This window comes from Penicillium mononematosum, assembly GCF_028829835.1.
Source record: "Penicillium mononematosum strain IBT 11891 chromosome Unknown utg000003l:1.0-8172316.0:1.0-8177699.0, whole genome shotgun sequence".
NCBI lineage: Eukaryota > Fungi > Ascomycota > Eurotiomycetes > Eurotiales > Aspergillaceae > Penicillium > Penicillium mononematosum.
In genome coordinates, this window is record NW_026643273.1 from 6420456 (window position 1) to 6439388 (window position 18933).

Sequence of the window (18933 nt, forward strand, 5' to 3'; positions counted from 1 at the left end):
TATGATGCCAATTGCGTCGAAAAAAAAAGAAAGGAGCACTTCGAAACCGGTGAATTGCTCAAGTCAATATCTGAAGAGAATAAAGATTAGAATAATCACTTTTCAAGTTCACAAAGACCTCGGCACATTATCTCCACAAAAAAAAAAACCACTTTCAGGGACTGTCAGGGACAGGGACAGACGCGACGGCTTTTCTCCGCCAAGGCCCAGAACAAACCTCCAACCGCCCTTCCATTCTTGTCTTCATTCCCACCCCTTCCCTTCCCTCGTTCCTTACTCGTTAAGGGTTCTCTTGCGAGGTTTAACCCCCTGCGCCAAGAACCTGTCGTGTGCTGGATGAAGCCCCGGCTCCGCCTTCTCCAATGCACAGACGTTCGTCTGGCTCTCCTGTCGAGGACGAAGATTCCTCGGTCTCCCGAACAGACGATGGCACCGCCATCGACGAGAAATCCCGATCCCAAATAGCTAGGCGCGGCACCAGCTTTGACCTTCGCCGCGACGGCAGCGCGACACCGCGCTCCCGAAACTCGAGCATGTGGCGCACCCCGTCCTCCCAACCTTCCAACGATACCAAACCGATGCCATTGGGCTCCCCCCGACTTCCGATGGAAGCCCCCGCCCCCGACGGCCGCCGTGCGCGGCAATCCCGCCAACGCAGTCCGTGGTCTTGTTCCATTCTGACGGCCTTCACCACTTGTGTCGCTGTCGCATTCTTGGTCTCCATTGTCAGCTCGTTCACCGGTCGGCAACATGGTGGAGATGGTTGCGGTGTTCCGATGATGAGTCCGACTTTTATTCGTATGTTGGAGTTTGATACGGAACATACCCGCTTTGCAAGCAAATACAACCTCTTCGTCTACCGGGAGGAAGGAGTGGATCCTTACACCCAGGATAACATCGGGGTAAAGTGGCCCGGACTCGGTGCATGCGCTTGAATTCTTGTGCTGACTCGTGTGTTTAGTTGAACGGCGTGCCAGTTCTGTTTCTGCCCGGAAACGCTGGAAGCTACCGCCAAGTCCGATCCCTGGCCGCCGAGGCCTCGCGACATTACTACGATGTGGTCCGACACGACGAGAGCCGCCATGCGGCCGGAACGCGGAGTTTGGACTTTTTCATGGTGGATTTCAATGAGGATATGGCGGCGTTCCATGGACAGACGCTGTTGGACCAAGCGGAATACGTAAACGAGGCGATCTCATACATCCTATCACTCTACCATGATCCGCGACGCACCCGCCGAGACCCAGGGTTACCCGACCCCAGCGCAGTCATCCTCATCGGACACTCTATGGGAGGAATAGTGGCACGAACCGCTCTCACTATGGCAAACTATCAAGCCAATTCGGTCAATACGATCATCACCATGTCTGCACCTCACGCAAAACCGCCTGTCTCCTTTGATTCCGACATCGTCCACACCTATAAACAAATCAACGACTATTGGCGCGACGCCTATGCCCAGACATGGGCGAACAACAACCCGCTCTGGCATGTCACTCTCATCTCCATCGCGGGAGGTGCGCGTGACACCGTGGTGCCTTCCGACTACGCCAGTATCTCCTCGCTCGTTCCCGAGACTCACGGATTTACCGTATTCACCTCTTCTATTCCGGATGTCTGGATTGGCATGGATCACCTGTCCATTACTTGGTGTGACCAATTCCGCAAGGCTATAATTAAATCATTGTTTGAGATCGTCGATGCCCGGCGCCCTACTCAAACGAAACCACGGGCAGAACGGATGCGTGTGCTCAAGCGGTGGTACTTGACGGGTCTGGAGTCAGTGGCCGAGCGTACACTGCCCCAGAAGGAAGCAAATACCCTTTTGACACTCGAGGATAACGCAAACACCATTCTTGCACAGGGCCAACGGCTGATCCTGCGTGAATTGGGCCTACAGCATGGCCCAGATGTTCGTCTTTTACCAATTCCTCCTCAGGGCGTTTCTGGTAAAAAGTTCACCCTGCTCACGGATCAATCGCTTGATAAGAATGGCAATATTGAGGTCCTCTTCTGCAGCGTGTTCCCGCTATCCAATGGCCGTTCAACGAACTTCCCGTTGAATTTGGATTTTTCTGGTGGCACTGTGGGCTCAACCCGTTTGGCCTGCAAGAGCGCGGCTGAGGACACTATCCATTTGCCTGCCTCGACCCGCTCATCGAAGCACGCCCACGATCGTACCCCGCCGTTTTCATATCTCCAGTACGACTTGGAGGCTCTCGCAGAGCATCAATTCGTGGCTGTCGTGGACAAGGCCAATGTACGGACTTCGGGGTTCCTTGTCGCCGAGTTTTCGGACAGCTCGGATGCAATGATTCGGGCTAAAGTGGGATTGGGAGGGTTGCTCAGTGCTGGTCTGAAGATGCGGCTGCCCGCGAGCCGACCCATGCTCATGGAAGTTCAGATCCCCGCACTGTATTCAAGTCTACTTGACTACCGGTTGAAGATCACTCGTCATCCTCAGAAGGAGGAGCTGTTCGCTCCATTGCTCCGGCAATCCGTGTCCGACCCTCACGAGTCCAAGTTTTTCGTCAATGTCAACGAGGTCAGCGTAAACCTGCATGGTGTGGCGCCGTACATGCCGCCTGCAATTAGCGAGCAGGCCGCTCTCGGGGGCGTATCATTCCACCTGTGGACAGATCCAACCTCTGACTCGACGGTCGATATCTCCCTCCAAGTCGATCTCGCTAGTAGTCTTGGCGAGCTAGTCATGCGGTATCGCACCATCTTTGCGGCCTTCCCACTGCTCGTCGTTGCCCTCGTTCTGCGTAAGCAGTTCCAGGTCTACGATGAGTCTGGTTACTTCATTCCCTTCACCGATGGCCTTGATCGTGCATTGCGGTCTTCGTTCCCTCTTCTGCTGGTAGCTATGTCTCTGCTGGCCACCTCCCTGGCTACTTCCAAAACCCTGCCACAGACTGATGAAACCCTCCACTGGCGGTCCAACTCGACCGAGACTCCTGTCGACTTCACCAAGAATGATCTCTTGCTTGGCTCACAAGACGGTTTCTTCTGGTTCTTAGTTCCAGCCTTTGGTCTCATCAGTGTTGGCGTCTGCGTCCTTGTCAACTACCTTGCCCTTGTCCTCGTAAACATCTTCTCCTTGGTCTATGGGATCCTACACAGCAAGTCAGGGTATATCCGGCGAGAAGACCGAGGAAATCTGCCAATCTTCCACACCCCCACGCCTCGACGACGCATTATACACACCGCCATCCTTTTGATCCTTGTCTCAACTGCCATCCCTTACCAGTTTGCCTATATGGTCGCCTGCATTGTGCAGCTAGCCACATGTGTGCGGGCACAATGGCACGCCAAGGAAACCAGGTCCGCCTCGCACCTGAACTTCGACAACTACGCACACTCCATCTTGATCCTGATGTTGTGGATCCTGCCTATCAACGTGCTAGTCCTTCTGGTCTGGGCCCACAATCTCGTCGTGCACTGGTTTATGCCGTTCTCATCCCACCACAACGTCTTATCTATTATGCCCTTCCTCATTCTCGTCGAGACCATGACCAGCGGCGCTATGATACCGCGCATCACGACTAGGTATGTAGACTGGTTATTCCCTATCACTCACAATCCTAAGCTAACATATCATCTCCGCCTCAGGTTCAGACACGTCACCTCGATGATCTTCTTCTGCATCGCCATCTACTCCGCGATCTACGGCGTCTCCTACGCGTATCTCCTCCACCACCTCGCCAACCTCCTCGCAGCCTGGTTTGTCGGGATTTACCTAGTCGGCAACAATTTCTCACCGCGCCGTCTGTGGCGTATCATCGACGGCGACGAGCTCCCATCAGAAACGGGGAGCAGTCACGTTAAGAAGAAGCCATGAAGCTAATCACATCTGTTCTTATTCTGCTTGTTTGATTCGCTTTTTGCCACGGAGTTGCGCTGCGCATATGGGTCTGGAGTTTACGAGCGTTGTCACCTTTTTGTACAGACATCGGGGGTTGTCTTTCCCAGCGATTTCACGCATATCGATGTCCCCATCTCTTCCTGCCTTCACACCAATCCTTAACCAATCTCCCAACACCGCCTGTCACGACACCTAATCCACAGGCCCACGTCTCTCCTAGTGAGAGCCATGTGGACCTTGTGACACTACTTGACACTCGCAGCCTCCAGTCTTCAGAATCCGTTCTACTATCTGGCGGGCTGTTATGATGAAGTCTTGTATATATCCCCGGATGCGCTTTTTGCTGTTTCGGCTTCTTCTTATTGTTCACTATCTGGACATAGATTGCGGGATGCGACGGATTGATTCTGCTTGTCGGTTCTGGGTGTGTGGGTGGTTCTGTGTGTGTTTTTGTTCTGGTTTATAGAGTTGTGCATTCCCACATACTAATTATCTTACCACTTAACCTTTTTCTCTGTAGACCTATTGCTTATATGGGGATTCATCACGTCGATCTCGCCGTAAACATGCCTGTTTAAATATTTATGCATTTCGACTACACAGACTATTGAAAGGTAGGTGCAACATATATATAGGATAATGTTTGGCATTATTCGGCATTATGAATTCTTCCCCACCAGGAGACTTCATTACGAGGGGTTTAGGTACTGGCAGAACCTCGGTGCATATATACAAACATCTATAAGCATTCAATGTTTGAGGCCAAATCAATTCTCACCACCCTTTCGGCGGAATGATAGGCAAGGAGACGTAGTTTTGAAACTGAGGTCCGAAATGGATGTGATTGTTCCCATGAAATCTCTCCTTCGGCCTATTACCAATAGTTAGCGAAATATGTTTCCGTTCTCGGTTGATAGGATACTTGCCGATCGATTGGGGAGTCATGCTTGAAGATACCGCATCCCTGCGTATCACCCGAGGCGACTTCCAGAATGATTTTGCCTCCCTGTTCCACAACGACGTTTGTTGGCCAGATCTCCACATCCACAGCGTAGATATCGCCCACAATAACTGGCTCCACGTCCGTGCTCACGTAGTTTCGATGTGGCAGCCATGCTCGGTGCTTGTAGTGATCAGGATCAGTCTTCCGCAAGCTAACGCGCAGCCAGCCCTTGGTCAGAGGCACAGGATCGCCGGCCGTGCCCGTATAAAATACCTCCTCGCCTGCTGGAGAGATGTGTCGCAGGGTGACGAAAAGATCAATGTCGGAAGGGATGATCTCACTACCTGCGTCCGGAGTCACCGAAACACTCAGATGTGCCACAACGTGACCGGTAATCTCTGTCTCTTGCGTAAAGGATTCAGTCTCAAACTGCAACCGCTGCGGGTTGTCGAGGGTGCCCAAAGCAGGGTAAGAGACCTTTGTTACAGGCAAGCTCTTAATTGCGGTCTCATCACCGATTAACCTTCCGTCGGGGTGAAGGAAGAAAGGGGTGTATTGCGTCCGGGCAATTGGCCACTCATGCTCACTGCGCCGGGTGTATGCTTTTTCGGCCTTCGCGTCGTTGAAGCCAACGTCCCCCTTTCGCAGAATAAGGCTAACGGGTGGCAGCTTGCCAGGAACACTCCAGCCCTCACGATCTTCGCCTTTGAGGAAAGCATCCAGGAAGCTACGCTGGACCTCCACCTCGTCGTGGTAGTAGAAAGGCAAATCGTGCCGACCAGTAATGAAGCGTAAGTATTTCAGGGGAGACCCTGCCCACGTCCAGCCCTCCACATTACCGCGCAGATGCAGACAGATTCCGCCCCAATTGGCAACACTGAGCACAGGGACTTGAATATCACCCATATTATACTCTTTGGATGCGTAGTAGACGTCATCGCGGAACCTGTGAGCCACGTTATCTTCCGTTTGGTCGCGACGGTTGGCAGCCAGTTCCTCTGGCGACAGATCGCCCTCAATGGTATCGGGTCCCCAGTTACGTGCAGCACGTCCTGGCATGCCATACTGATTGGTGATGACTTGACGATCCCACCAAAATTTGATGAACCCATTAGATAGAATGCCACCTTGACGACAGCGGTCGCGGTAGTAATCTGACATCCCTTCCCAAGGAATTATCGCCGCAAGGCCCTTGGGCTGCCGAGCAGCGACACGCCACTGGCTCCCTCCATAGTAGCTGCGTAGGGGGTCAGAACCATATAAAGTTTTGAATCCGAGAAATCTCACCTAACGCCCAGCAGACCAACTTTCCCCGACGACCACGTCTGCTCGGCCGCCCATTCGATCACGTCGAAGAAGGCTTCACTTGTGCCGCGGGACATGGTATCCAGCACGCCTGGCGACTGTCCAAGGCCTCGCTCGTCGGCGCGCACAACGGCATAACCATGGCGGGTCCAGAATCCGGGGTCAGGTGTCTCCCACGCCGAATGTGCCGAGTGGTGCTCCGAGTTGACTTCCGCGAAGGATAAAGGATGAAATCTAGTCAAGGTCGTCAGCAAGTATGGCTAATATATGAGTAGCTTCTGAGAATAGTTCTGGCCGGTTACAATTCGTAGTGAATGTCCTTCCCGTAAGGTCCATACGTCACGATCACTGGGACGCGCGCTTCGGTCTTGGGTCGATATATGTTGCAGCGGATGAGGCCACCAGCCGCCTTGAGTCGGACGGTGACATCCTGCTCGAAGATGTATGGGAACGAGGTAGTGTCCTCCTTCTGGATGTCGCCAATGGCATTAGGCATTGTGACAGAGTTTCCAAGGTTTGTTGGCGTGGAAAAAGAATAAAAAAAAGTAAAACTGAAAAAGTTACAACTTCCGTTTATTTCAGACAATCCTCTTTCCAAGGTTTTTCTATTCACTTATATTTCGCATACATGTGATATCCCCAGTGGAGCGGCATCGGGACCACTTCGGGATAGTGGGTATGGTTTCCACTACTGTTCTTGAGGATGTCGGCAGCTCGCAGGAACCTTGGAAGATAGTCCACAAGGCAAGCTTTATGGCAGATCAGAAGGGGATTGCCTTCGCTGCTGTTACTATCTCGTCGGCGAACCAATTAGTGACACCGGAACATCTTGGTGAGTGGTGATGGAGAGGATAATGGTGGTATTCTATCTGCAAAAAGACTACGTGAGGTATCATTTACAACCTTGGAATTTCACTCACGTCTCGGCCTAGAAAATCTGGCTTTGGAGCGTGCCAGTAGACCATATTTAGTTACACTGATATCTATTCATTATTTCATCAGCCGCCCGCAGAAGCCAGTGAAATGAACAATGTATTAGATTCACCCGAGGCTGCAATTTCCGCAGAGTTTGGGGTTCTGAGCGAGGTTTAACCTCCGCAGGCCTTAGCTGATGTGGTCCCGATGGCCCGACATATCGGGACTCTACGCCGGAGGAATGTGGCGTCGACGGGCCATACAAGACCATAAGTATGGGACATACATTTTATTAAACCAAGGAGCTGCTCTCTATCTCTATCTTGCACTGTTGAACATCTCCTCGCCAATTAATCGCCTCCCTTGCCTGGATTGACTTCACACAATGACGGCCACAGAGGGTACCACCACTCATGCTTCTGAGGAGGCCAGACCCCTAAAGATCTTGATAGTTGGTGCTGGTATTGGTGGATTGACCGCAGCCATTGCACTGCGCAACCACGGCCATGACATTCAAATATTTGAGCAATCGCATCTGGCCACGGAGACCGGGGCAGCCATTCACCTAGCCCCTAACGCAAATGGCCTCCTTAGACGTCTGGGAATTTTTGCAGAACAGTTTGGCGCCAACCTCATGGAACGAGTAAGGCCCTGTCTCGCCAGTGGGACGCCGTGGACTAGTTGCTAACAGGCTTATCTAGCTCACAGAGTATAGCGCGACGGGAGAAGTGCAGCGAGAGATGGACCTCAAGGAAGCGAATAAGAGGTGGCAACATCCCTGGCTTCTCGCGCACCGAGTTGATCTCCACCGCAACTTGAAAAGAATAGCCACAACTGCCACGAAAACCCGCGATGCAATCCCTCTTCGAACAGCTTCTCGTGTTGTTCAGGTCGTCGCCGAGACAGCAAGTATCACGCTAGAGGATGGCAGCCAGTTCCATGGCGACGTGGTGTTGGGTGCCGATGGAGTGCACTCGGTCACCCGGCATGCCGTGCCTGGGGGCCAGCTCAAGGCAGAGTGCCGGGGCAAAAGCGCATTTCGTTTCTTGGTCTCCAAGGAGGCTGCCGCAAATGATCCTATCACGGCCAAGCTGGTCCAGCACCCCGGTGAGCTCAGCATCTGGTATGGCAACGATTCACGCATTATCATGTACCCTACTTCGGACAATACTGTCCTGAACTTCGTATTGATCCATCCGGAAGACGAGTCGGCGGCCGATTCCGATAATTCTTGGGGCCAACAGGGCAACCTGGAGAAGATGTTGCAGATTTTCGACGGATTCGACCCGACCATTCTTCGACTCCTAGGCAAGGCCGACCCCCAGAGTGTCAATGTGTGGAAGCTCCTGGACATGGACATCGTCCCCCAATGGCATCACCACCGTCTAGCTCTGCTCGGAGATGCGGCCCATCCGTTCCTGCCGCACCAGGGCCAGGGCGGCGCAGTCGCGATCGAAGATGCCATCTCACTAGCGGTAGTCCTATCTCCAGGAATATCAGCCACTGAGGTGCCTGAACGTCTCAGGCTCTACCATGATATCCGGCACGAGCGAGCCACACGCATCCAAGGTTTCTCGCGTACCATTGGCGAAGATCGTACGGACGACAAGCAGCTGGATAGTAAGCCACCCAAATGCGAATAACTGTGCATGACCCAACCTTACCATATAAATACAGTATACGGCTTCACCAATTTTAACTTCGGACATGACGAGTGGGATAATTCGACTCAATGTCTTCGTGAGTGGACGTGGAAGCAGATTCCCGACCCCTACTGGCGCATGCCTATCGCCTTTGGCCCAATGCCCGGACCGCGACAGACCCATCTCGGTTTACCCCGCGAAGGCACAAACTCGACGTTTACAACGGTGTCAGTCAAGTTCAAGACCTCGCGAACCGTCCTGCAGAATCTGTTCCCGCCTGGTCGCAAAGGATGGCGGTTCACATCTCCAGATAGCGTTGCATATGCCTCCTTCTCCCAGACAACGCTGGACAACATGGAGTGGCTGGGTGGGACAGGATACAAGCATATTGGCTTGTACGTACACGGGGTTGAGTATGTCAAGGAGGATGGCTCGGTAATTAAGGGCACCTACCTCCCCGTCCTTTTCGAGTCCTTGGCGGACCCCATCATTTCAGGCCGGGAGGAACTCGGAATGCCCAAACTTTATACCTCCATCGATGTATACCGTCGTTCCAGCTCTTACCGCATCCGCACCGGGTGGGAAGGGGCCCTCTGGGGTAACTTCTTACTAGAAGACCTGGTAGAAGTGGACCCATCAACTACCACGGGTGCATTAAGTGGAGAGGCCGATGCGGGGATCCTGACCTACAAGTACCTGCCCAAGAGTGGCCGCGCGAACAAGAATATTGCTGCGGAAGAATATACCGTCTTCGACCCCTTCTCCAAGGCTGTGCCGCCTCCACGACCACGAAGGGTTTACACGACCAATAAGGCAAGTATAGAAGTCGATGGTTTGGATTGGCAGCAGCTACCGACGCTCCACCACATTATTTCACGGCTCGCAGAAGTCCCCGTGTTCGAGATTGTGGGGGCAAAATTGGTGGAAGGGGACGGGGTGCCCGACTGTTCGGGAGCTGCACCGATTGAGTAGACCATGAAATAGGTCGTCAAACTATGAACTTTCCAAGTTTATCTCTAGTCAATTTTTCAGACCTCGTGACGCCAGAATATTTCAAAATTCAAGGCGTTTTTTCCATTAGGACTTTCATCCAACCTTGAACCTTGGAACATATAGGTCTAACTGGTAATTGCTAAGGGAAGCTTAGCTACTACACCTCGGCAGTGATGAAATTGAAAAAAAAAGACCAAAAATCGCCAAAAAAAAGGCTTATATTAAGCGTTTCGCGTAGCAACTATTCAACGGTGTACGTAGTGGTATCGTTGATGCGTGGTCTTGTATCAAGAAAAATGTCACGGAGTCCTGACAAAATCACCCTACCATAAATTTTATGCATTTTTAAGAGGGAGCTCGGATATCAAAAATGAAAATAAGATATAAATGCTGAGGCCCCTATCTTATGGTACCTAGAATAAATGGGGAACCCTCGCTTTGACCGGACGAAATTAGTATAGATTTGCCTTATAGACAATACCTAACCCTAACCACATCGGATATGTGGGGGGAATTTCCCCGCAACTCCCGAGGTCGTCCCCTGAGCCCCAGACGCCACCCCCGCAACCAAGTGAGCCAACCGCAATAAGATCCGGACCATAGCAGCATTTCCCCTACTTTCTCCTTCTCCCTATTCTCCACGTTCCGAGCTCAATCACCAGCGGCCCATCGCTTGATCTATCCGCTTGCTGCCTCGGGCGGGCTTGAAGGTGCTGATATGGCAACGGCGCAATCTGGCATGTTCCAGTGCGGCTCTTGTAAGAAGAACTACAAGCGCCTGGATCACCTAGCTCGTCACGTACGATCCCGTATGTTCCTCCCGTTCCAGGGCTGGCTCTTGTATCGTAGACTTGGCGTGACTCGGAGGAAATTTTGCTCACACAACCATCTTCCCTAGACACCCAGACCAAGCCTTACAAGTGCCATGTCTGCCCAAAAGCCTTTACAAGACCGTAGGTACACCCAGGCTTATCATCGTAACTCACTACTCGCTGGCTAAGACTGCTCAAAGGGACCTGCTCAAGAGACACGTTGCCGGACACAGCTCCCAAGCCGGGGACGCTACAGAAGGCTCCATCGAACAGCCCCGGTACATAGCTGGAAGGGTAACAAAGGCGTGTAAAGAATGCTCATCCAATCATCTCCGGTGTAGCGAGGAAAAGCCATGCCGGCGCTGCCAAGGGAAAGGCATCGAGTGCAAGTCGAACGACTCCATGGAACTAGATACAACCTTTCCCTCGCCAGAAGCCGGTCAACAACCCGATGAGACTATCTTTGCCCAAGATGACGGTTCCTCTGTTATGGGCAATTTCGTCGATACGGGTACCATGGGAGCAGCGTCTACCTCGGCAGTCATCGGTGACCAGCCTGGGTTGGAAATTCTTACCCCTCAGACTACACATAACATGCTGCATAACCTTGGTGGGTCTGTCTACTTTTAGGACAGGATGGCTATTGGGCTGATAATATGAAGATGCATCCATCGGTGCCGACGCCAATGGTCTCTACCAGTACCCAGATCTCAATCTCTTGTCAGGACACTGGGCTTCCGCTAGCACAAGTGACATTGACATGAGCTCTTACAATGCGCTTGACGACATGGATCTGAGGTTCCTAGATGCCTATAACATCAGCATCCCATTCGAAGTTAGCAGTGTCCATCCAACCCCAACAGGCGCGCAGACACCCCACGCTGCGTCGCACACGGACCCCGGCCAGCCCGCCGCTATGTGCACCGAGGCCTTCCAAAATTCTCACTGGAAGTTCCGCCCTAATGCAAAGGATCATTCTGGAGCCGAGGAGCATAATCTCTCTCTTCCCGCAGCAAACTCCGCCTACCCTTCCCCAGAGTCTGGAGTTGCACTGAACCTAGACACAAGGATCACGTGTGCAGAGCTAGGGAATCTTGTCCGAGACAAGATCCTGATGATGGTTGTCAACAGCTGCCATTCGGATAATTTGTCAAAGGCAGTCGCTTCTTTTCCGTCTGCTGGGCTACTGGATACGCTGTTACAGTACTACTTGACCTCACCTGTGACGCATGCAACGTCATTTTTGCATGCTGCTTCATTCGATCCCAACGAGAAAAGACCAGAGCTGGTAGCTGCCATGGCGGCATGTGGAGCAGTGTTGACATCTGACCCTGCACTATCTAAACTTGGCTATGCTATACAAGAATGTTTACGGATCGCAATATCGAAGCGTGTACGTTTTGCATCGAATCGTGTATGTTTTCAGTTGACTGATTAATTCTGCAGTGGGAACGTGATAACACACTCGTTCGAGATCTTGAGCTCTCTCAGGCTTTTCTGATTATTCTTGAGATGGGTATCTGGAGCGGACTCCCCCGCAAGGTTGAGATCGCCGAGAGCTTCTTCCATCCCGTGCTCACGATGATGCGACGCGATGGAAAGTTCAAACGGTCAGCGTATCCGGACACCAATTCTGGAGATAGTCAGGTCATAGTTTCGCGGGACGAATGGCTCAAGTGGGTGGAAGATGAGTCTTCTAAGCGGCTCGTCTTCAGAATGCTCTCTCACGACGCAAACTCCTCCATAGCCCTTCTGGTCAATCCGGCAATATCCTATGCGGAAGTTCTCCTACCACTCCCGGGAAATACAGATCTCTGGACAGCGGCATCTCCCGAACAGTGGAGCTCGTTCATCTCCGTACAAGACCCCGGCGAGCCCCTTTACGTTGCAGATATTATCGACGATCCCGGCATTCTCAATAATCGTGCGAGGTCGCTGGATATATACGTTGCGATTGACGCTGTGCTTGCATGCACGTGGGCCATGTGTTGGGAGTATCTCCAGCTCTCCTCTCTGCAGAGATCGCGACCACACAGGTGGAACGTCCTTGTTACAGAGATGAGGAAGGACGAGCTTCTGAAATTGCTAAATCATCTCAAACTAAGCTTGCCGTCTGATGAATTGGCGGATCCAGAAATACTGATGCGGCTGGAGTTAACCCTGTTGCATTTACAGATGCCATTTGAGGATATCCAGATCTTTGCGGGTATGGAAGGCCCGGAACGCGCCCGTGCTGTCTACCCAATGGTCCGCGACTGGGTCAAGAGTGAAGCAGCGAGACACACAATTTGCCACGCAGCCCAGATCGTTCGAATTGCCAAGCGATTGCCCAAGGGGGTTATACGCAGCCCTCTAGCAATTATGCTTTACCACGCTAGTTTAGCATTCTGGGTCTATGGACTGCTCTCCAACCAGTCTTCAGGGATATCCAGAGCGCCCAGTCAAAATGTGTGTATTGATGACACGGACAGCATTGCCTTGCAAAGGTTCAAAGGCTTCGGGCAAGGTCAACCGTGTATAGGATGGCGTTCGGAGATACCCGGTGAAGATGATGTGGTAATCAGCGTACCGCTATCACAACCAGATAAGGTCATGGAGGCTGTCATGGGAATTGTACGAACAAACTTTTCAGGATTGCCCATTCCACATCTTACAGAGAGACTGGTTCAACTAATGGCTGAGCTTAAGAACTCGGCGAAGAGGAAGGTAGCTGCTTGATATATACCCACTCGGGATGAATACAGCGATTGCCGAGGCTGACAGCTATATTTACTGTCAGAGTGGACCAACAAAGAATAAAGATTGAAAAATAACAGCTGATTGACAGTATATACTCGTCCTCGTGATGTAGCGGGGGATAACGATAGACCCGAATTTTATTTCGAGGTGTTCTCTTCTAGTTTCCGAGGTCTGTAGGAGAAAATCGACCTTCCGGCATTGAGTTACGCTTTCTTTTTTCGGAGACTTTGGATTTAACTATATGGCTTTGTTTAGCTTGTAGGTATCATGCAGATGATGTCGTAGACCCTGCTTCCACGGATTGTCCATCGGTTCGGGTGCCTCGCGAAACCCTCCACATCCTGAGTGTAGTCCTTCCTTGCATCCCCCCAGATGACTCGGTCCACCCTCCGGAATTAGCTGGGCCAACTAGTGACTGGAATGAAATGGGTTGGTTCTTGCCGGTAATTCGGACAGTCCTTGGACGTGACTTACCCTCATTATCACCGCTTGACATCCATCTTGAAGCTCACTGCGCCTCCGTAGAACAACGTAATTCTTATCATATGCACCGTCACCGCAACTCAGACTCCCAAATGGAAACTTCCACAGCGAATTATGGAGGGAGTATGAGATTCATCACTCTCACGGCCGTGGGACACCAGCCGAATCTCACCCATTCTCAGCGAGCTCCTCTCTGAGTTTGACGTACCACATCGTCGGGTGCCTCCCTATAGGCCGTTCAGTAGAGTATTCGGCTTTTTTTTATATGAGTTATTGTAGCAAAAAGGTAAAAGTAAAGAGAGGACTTTTTCCGTCGTTTGTAAAGCATCAAGACAGGAGGGGCAATACTATACGTAGGTATAAGCTTTACCTGTTCATTAAGGTATATCTATTCCGATGCCTTGACTCCCTGCATATCACCATATTCTTCTCCTAGCTGCTTCTCTCCCACGTTTGGTGCTGTCGAGGGAAGGAGAACATAAAGCATTCGAGCCCACTCCGTATCACTAGTGTTCCTCCACGCATGCATAGTGGCCCTTTGCACAGCAACATCGCCCCTCTTCAAGACCCTGGTTTCTCCTGAATCCAGAACAAGTTCCACCTCGCCTTCCAGAACAACGCCATAGTCCAGACTGATGGTACGGTGCATAGGGGACAACTTTCCAGGGGGCATGTCCACGTAACGCAGGACGCTGCCCGTTGAGACAGTCAGTCCTGGTGGACTGGCGAGAAACTCCTGATAAGACTTCACGTCGGCCTCATCGGTAAGTCTTGCTGGGAACTCTTTGGTGACATAGCCCAGTGCGAATTGGGCGACCTTGTCCGGGAGCTCATAGAAGGGGGCGGCTGGCTCGATTGTCGTGTCAATGATAGCTTGGCCCTCATTGTTGTGGGAGGTGATGTAGCGTTGTGGTCGCCTGAGGTTGCCGTTGAGCATGGTAGAAGAGTACGTTAAGACAAATAAGTAGTGTACTTTGAAATGACTGCATTTTGGTCACTGAGTCGTAAACTTGAATTTATACTTCCCTTGCCGATCGGGAAGTGGGGGAGCCTCATACCCGCTCCAACCCCCATTTCTCGGTTGTCCCCGCCACTTGACGCTCTCACTGTCATCCCCACTGCTTCCGACATCTGTACTAAACGAAATTGGGTATGTAGGGGACTTAAAATGTCCCGAGGTCCTGAAAGGCTTTTAGGAGGTCGAACATACCTTGAACCCTGGTAGTACTTTTCTAAACCATCTGGACTACCATATTGAGATCCTGAACATCAAGGCTCGAGTCTCAAGTCTGACATCGTAAAGATGGCCACTGCAAACTATAGTCATCATTTTTCCCATAGGAACATTCCTTTTGGCATTGCATCGTCGCAGACCCATAAGAAACCACAAGCTGTCTCAAGATTGGGAAACACAATATTGTTTCTGCATGACTTGCATGTTCACGGACTGTTCAAGGAGTCCAAGAACATTCCAGAGAATGTCTTCAATCAGCCATCTCTGAACAGCTTTGCAGCTCTCTCGAAGAGTGAGCATCGATATGTACGGGAAAAGATTCAAGAGGTGTTTCGCCACCAAGGCCTTGAGGGATTTCCTTCTGCCAGCAAAGAAGACGCGGATGCCACTACGATGCACTTACCCATCGTGATCAGGGATTTTACAGGTACTTTTTCTGCATTTCAATTGATAGTGTATTTTCTGACATTTTAGACTTTTCATGCTCGCTTCACCACGTCATCAACGCGGGACGCATAGTGGTTGGGAATGCAAACCCACCTCCCAGCTTTTTCAAGTTTCCTATCGGATATCAAGGTCGCACAAGCTCGATTGTCGTTTCAGGAACTGACATTGAGCGCCCGTATGGGCACTTTCGCAGCCCTCCATTCACAGATCCCCAAAGTGAGAAAGCAATCATCTTTGGACCCTCGCAGAAGGTTGATTACGAAGTTGAGCTGGCAGCAGTAATTGGGGAGCCACTGCCGATGAAGAAAAGACTCCATGCGGAAGATGCCGACAAGCATATCTTTGGATTCGTGATTCTCAATGACTGGAGCTGTGAGTGTTTAAACCCAAAAGGTTTCTGATTTTGACGAGAAGATATCAACTAACCTTTGTAGCCCGTGATATTCAAGGCTTTGAGATGAACCCACTGGGTCCTTTCAATGGCAAAAGCCTGGGCACTTCTATCTCCCCGTGGATTATCACTCCCGACGCCTTAGAGCCTTTCAGAGCCAGTGTAGCTCCTCAACAAGCCTTAGGGCCTACATATCTTCAACAGTCCAAGCCATCAACTTACGATATTCTTATGACTGTTGAGATCCTCGCAAATTCAGACAAAACCACTGTTGGAGTTTGTCCCGTACAGTCCCTGTACTGGACCCCACAGCAAATGATCGCGCATTCGGTTAGCTCAGGCAGTGCGCTCCGAACTGGAGATATTTTGGCGACAGGCACAGTTAGCGGTGAATCTAATCTGAACGGGGGCTGTTTGCTTGAGAGAACGGAAGGAGGCACAAAACCAGTGATGTTGAGTGATGGTTCAAAGCGTGGGTATCTTGAGGATGGTGATGTTGTGCGAATCACCGCGATGGCAGGAGCAGCAAGCCTAGGTGTTGGCTTTGGTGAATGCATTGGTCGCTTAACACCAGCCCGGCCTTTTTAAGTGGAAAAGCACAAGCGACATAGACTCACGAAATAGTACCTAGTGAACCAGTGAAAACGCTCCAAGGCTAGTGCACTCTATGTACACTCGAGGGTTGAGAGAAGAACCAAACACCAAAGAAGATAAGGACTGTAATAATATCTAGTTATTAAGACATATTTCACAAGCGAGTGGGCTACCCCAAAACACTATAGCGAATGCGATAGTGTACAATCTTATATCTTAGCAACGACGTTGTTTGACACATTATCATTCAATACCTGTAAGACGCTTAAACACTGTATGTCAGTTTCAAGGGAATCGAAAGGTAAAGACTATTGGAAGTTCCAATAACACAGGAAAAGGGGTTAGGTCGTTAAGTTTTATCCAATCTAGGCATGTGGGAAATAACATATGCTGAGACTTAACATATGTCTTTCCAGTTATCCTCCTGAATGAGATAATACAGCCAAAATGCAGCAACGCGACTTCGCGGTATAGATGAAGTAATATGAAAACCAGGCAGCCAGACACCCACCACTCACTCGCCTTGACCAGGAGCCCATTTCTGTGTCGCAATTCGGATTCTTTTACCATAAAAGTATATAGGAAACGTCAATAACCCAGCTAACCCCATCAACATACCAAATACACCGAAAGGCTCAGCAGCTCCACGCGCCTCAACCCACGATCCGACGAAAAAGGTCCATGCGAAGGCTACAATTGCTCGCAGACAGGTAATCATCACAAAGCAATCATGGGCAACCACGGGATAGGACTCGATAATCTGCATCGTACTTGAAAATCAGTAGCTGCTGCCAGGCGAGAAAGACCAGACTGACATAGTTGAACCCAATAGAAGGAACCTGCATGACCCCGAAGGTGAGCATCCCATAACCGAATTGGAGGCCGAGCCACCCGAGGTTGGAAATGTATTTCCCGCAGAAGCCAAATGTGAGGAGGCCCGTCGTAGCAAGAAGTAGCCCCGGAAATAGGGCTGGCAGACGGGCTTCAGGCTCACTGAGCCCATTCGTTTGGCGCATTGCCTGCCGCTTCAGGACGTAGTCTGAGAGGTAAAAGGTGAAAGCTGCTCCAGCAATGCTGCCGATCAAGCCGCCAATATTGATCAGGCCCGAATTTGCACCCCAGCTATATGGAGGCGCGGACACAAACTGTGGACCCACAGTGGAAATCGTCACAACACCACCCACCAGACCCCCGTAATGCAACATGACCAGCCATACAGCGGGAAATCGAAGGGTTTTCCAAGGCGCCATGAAATGTTGCCATAGACCGCCACGATACAGTCCGACCTTCAGAGAACTCGCAAATGTGTAGGGCTCATACGCCTGTACCGGAACGGACCGGTCTATCTGTTCATGCTCTTCGATATTGGGCTTGTCAAATCCAGTCGGCTTATCTTCCTCTGATTGTCCAATATCTTGGGTCGCGGCAGCCATGGCAATGGCAGCATCTCGATCAAAAAGCGTTTCTGGGAGGCAGAAGAAGCACGCGAGGAGTGAAATCCCGGAGATAATAACGTTGAGCCACTGTGTCCACCGCCATCCCCAAGCATGAGCGATATAGCTCCCGATGGTACCACCGATAATCGGGCCTAGGACTAGGAAGATAGTGTATATAGCCTGTCCACAGATTAGCCATTGTAATGTGATGTCCAAATAAAGAGTGTAGCGGGTGCTTGGAGGGTACTCACCATTGCTCTTCCTCGCTGGTGACGAAAATAGATTTCGCCTATCACACCTGGACAAATTGTATCCGCAGCTGCACCGGCAATGCCCTGGAAGACCCTGGCAGCCAATAGACTATTGAAGGAGGTGGTTTTGGCTGCCCATACGGAGCACAGCGTGAGCATCACCAGACTGGCGAGGATGATGGGTCGGCGACCAAACACGTTCGAGAGAGGGACCCACCAGATATTGGCACAGCCAAGCATCAAGACATTGACCTGCCAAGATATTTTGTGAGTAGTTCTCAAGATAGAGGCAAAGAAGATAGGTTAACAAACGGCAATCAAGTGGCTGAGGTGTGCCTGGGGCACTGGTGGGTGAAAGTCCGTCGCGAGAAAGGTCAAGGCGCTGGACAGGGAAGCGGATGCAACGTTGGCTACGAAACAGTAGACCGAGGCGGAGAGAAGGGCCATAGCCTTCCTCCAGAGACTCCAATTCAATGGATCGGACGGGCAGATTGACGGCGTTGGTGACACACGCAGTTGAGGGCCGAGGGCTGACTCGGATGTTGGTCCTGCCTCATGATCTTGATAAATGAGAATTAGTCTTTAGGCCAAAATAGAGAAGTCAGGTGTCTTCAGGAGGAAGACTGTACCATAAAGCTCGACTGTCCCAGGAGGCGTCGCTTGCTGGACGGCGGATTTGGGCAGTGAGAACGCGTAGTGAAAGCCGGACATGTTGTATGCTGGAAAGATATATGTGTGAAAAGGAAAATAAATAAGAGAAGTCTGGATGGTGCCCTATTTAAAAAGACCGAGCTAGGTCAGTGAGATGATGACCCCGGACTGACAAGCCGGGTGGAGAGAGGCCCGAGGTACACAGGTGGAGGACATGGGGAGAATTTC

General features: G+C 51.2%; 8 protein-coding genes across 8 annotated transcripts; 5 read left to right on the forward strand and 3 right to left on the reverse strand.

The window, feature by feature from the left end:
* Nucleotides 1–362: 362 nt before the first annotated feature.
* N7519_007469 (GPI inositol-deacylase) lies at nt 363–3844 on the forward strand (the record flags this gene model as incomplete). Its single annotated transcript, XM_057294245.1, has 3 exons — nt 363–902; nt 962–3552; nt 3616–3844. The coding sequence occupies 3 exons, from the start codon at nt 363–365 to the stop codon at nt 3842–3844; spliced, it is 3360 nt and encodes a 1119-aa protein (XP_057149056.1).
* Nucleotides 3845–4742: 898 nt separating this feature from the next.
* N7519_007470 (CocE/NonD family hydrolase) lies at nt 4743–6612 on the reverse strand (the record flags this gene model as incomplete). The annotated part of the gene is made up of 3 exons (XM_057294246.1): nt 4743–6048; nt 6099–6350; nt 6419–6612. 3 exons carry the CDS (start codon nt 6610–6612, stop codon nt 4743–4745), a joined length of 1752 nt encoding a protein of 583 aa, XP_057149057.1.
* Nucleotides 6613–6794: 182 nt separating this feature from the next.
* Nucleotides 6795–7208, forward strand: N7519_007471 (uncharacterized protein; the record flags this gene model as incomplete). Its single annotated transcript, XM_057294247.1, has 2 exons — nt 6795–6948; nt 7129–7208. The coding sequence occupies 2 exons, from the start codon at nt 6795–6797 to the stop codon at nt 7206–7208; spliced, it is 234 nt and encodes a 77-aa protein (XP_057149058.1).
* A 208-nt stretch (nt 7209–7416) lies between these two features.
* Nucleotides 7417–9646, forward strand: N7519_007472 (uncharacterized protein; the record flags this gene model as incomplete). Its single annotated transcript, XM_057294248.1, has 3 exons — nt 7417–7674; nt 7733–8651; nt 8709–9646. 3 exons carry the CDS (start codon nt 7417–7419, stop codon nt 9644–9646), a joined length of 2115 nt encoding a protein of 704 aa, XP_057149059.1.
* A 739-nt stretch (nt 9647–10385) lies between these two features.
* Nucleotides 10386–13197, forward strand: N7519_007473 (uncharacterized protein; the record flags this gene model as incomplete). Its single annotated transcript, XM_057294249.1, has 5 exons — nt 10386–10507; nt 10566–10757; nt 10821–11089; nt 11142–11872; nt 11926–13197. 5 exons carry the CDS (start codon nt 10386–10388, stop codon nt 13195–13197), a joined length of 2586 nt encoding a protein of 861 aa, XP_057149060.1.
* Nucleotides 13198–14089: 892 nt separating this feature from the next.
* N7519_007474 (cupin domain-containing protein) lies at nt 14090–14638 on the reverse strand (the record flags this gene model as incomplete). Its single annotated transcript, XM_057294250.1, has 1 exon — nt 14090–14638. One exon carries the CDS (start codon nt 14636–14638, stop codon nt 14090–14092), a length of 549 nt encoding a protein of 182 aa, XP_057149061.1.
* Nucleotides 14639–15004: 366 nt separating this feature from the next.
* N7519_007475 (fumarylacetoacetate hydrolase family protein) lies at nt 15005–16361 on the forward strand (the record flags this gene model as incomplete). Its single annotated transcript, XM_057294251.1, has 3 exons — nt 15005–15362; nt 15410–15754; nt 15817–16361. 3 exons carry the CDS (start codon nt 15005–15007, stop codon nt 16359–16361), a joined length of 1248 nt encoding a protein of 415 aa, XP_057149062.1.
* A 520-nt stretch (nt 16362–16881) lies between these two features.
* On the reverse strand, nt 16882–18765 carry N7519_007476 (uncharacterized protein; the record flags this gene model as incomplete). The annotated part of the gene is made up of 5 exons (XM_057294252.1): nt 16882–17127; nt 17183–17983; nt 18055–18306; nt 18367–18614; nt 18684–18765. The coding sequence occupies 5 exons, from the start codon at nt 18763–18765 to the stop codon at nt 16882–16884; spliced, it is 1629 nt and encodes a 542-aa protein (XP_057149063.1).
* Between the last annotated feature and the right edge of the window lie 168 nt (nt 18766–18933).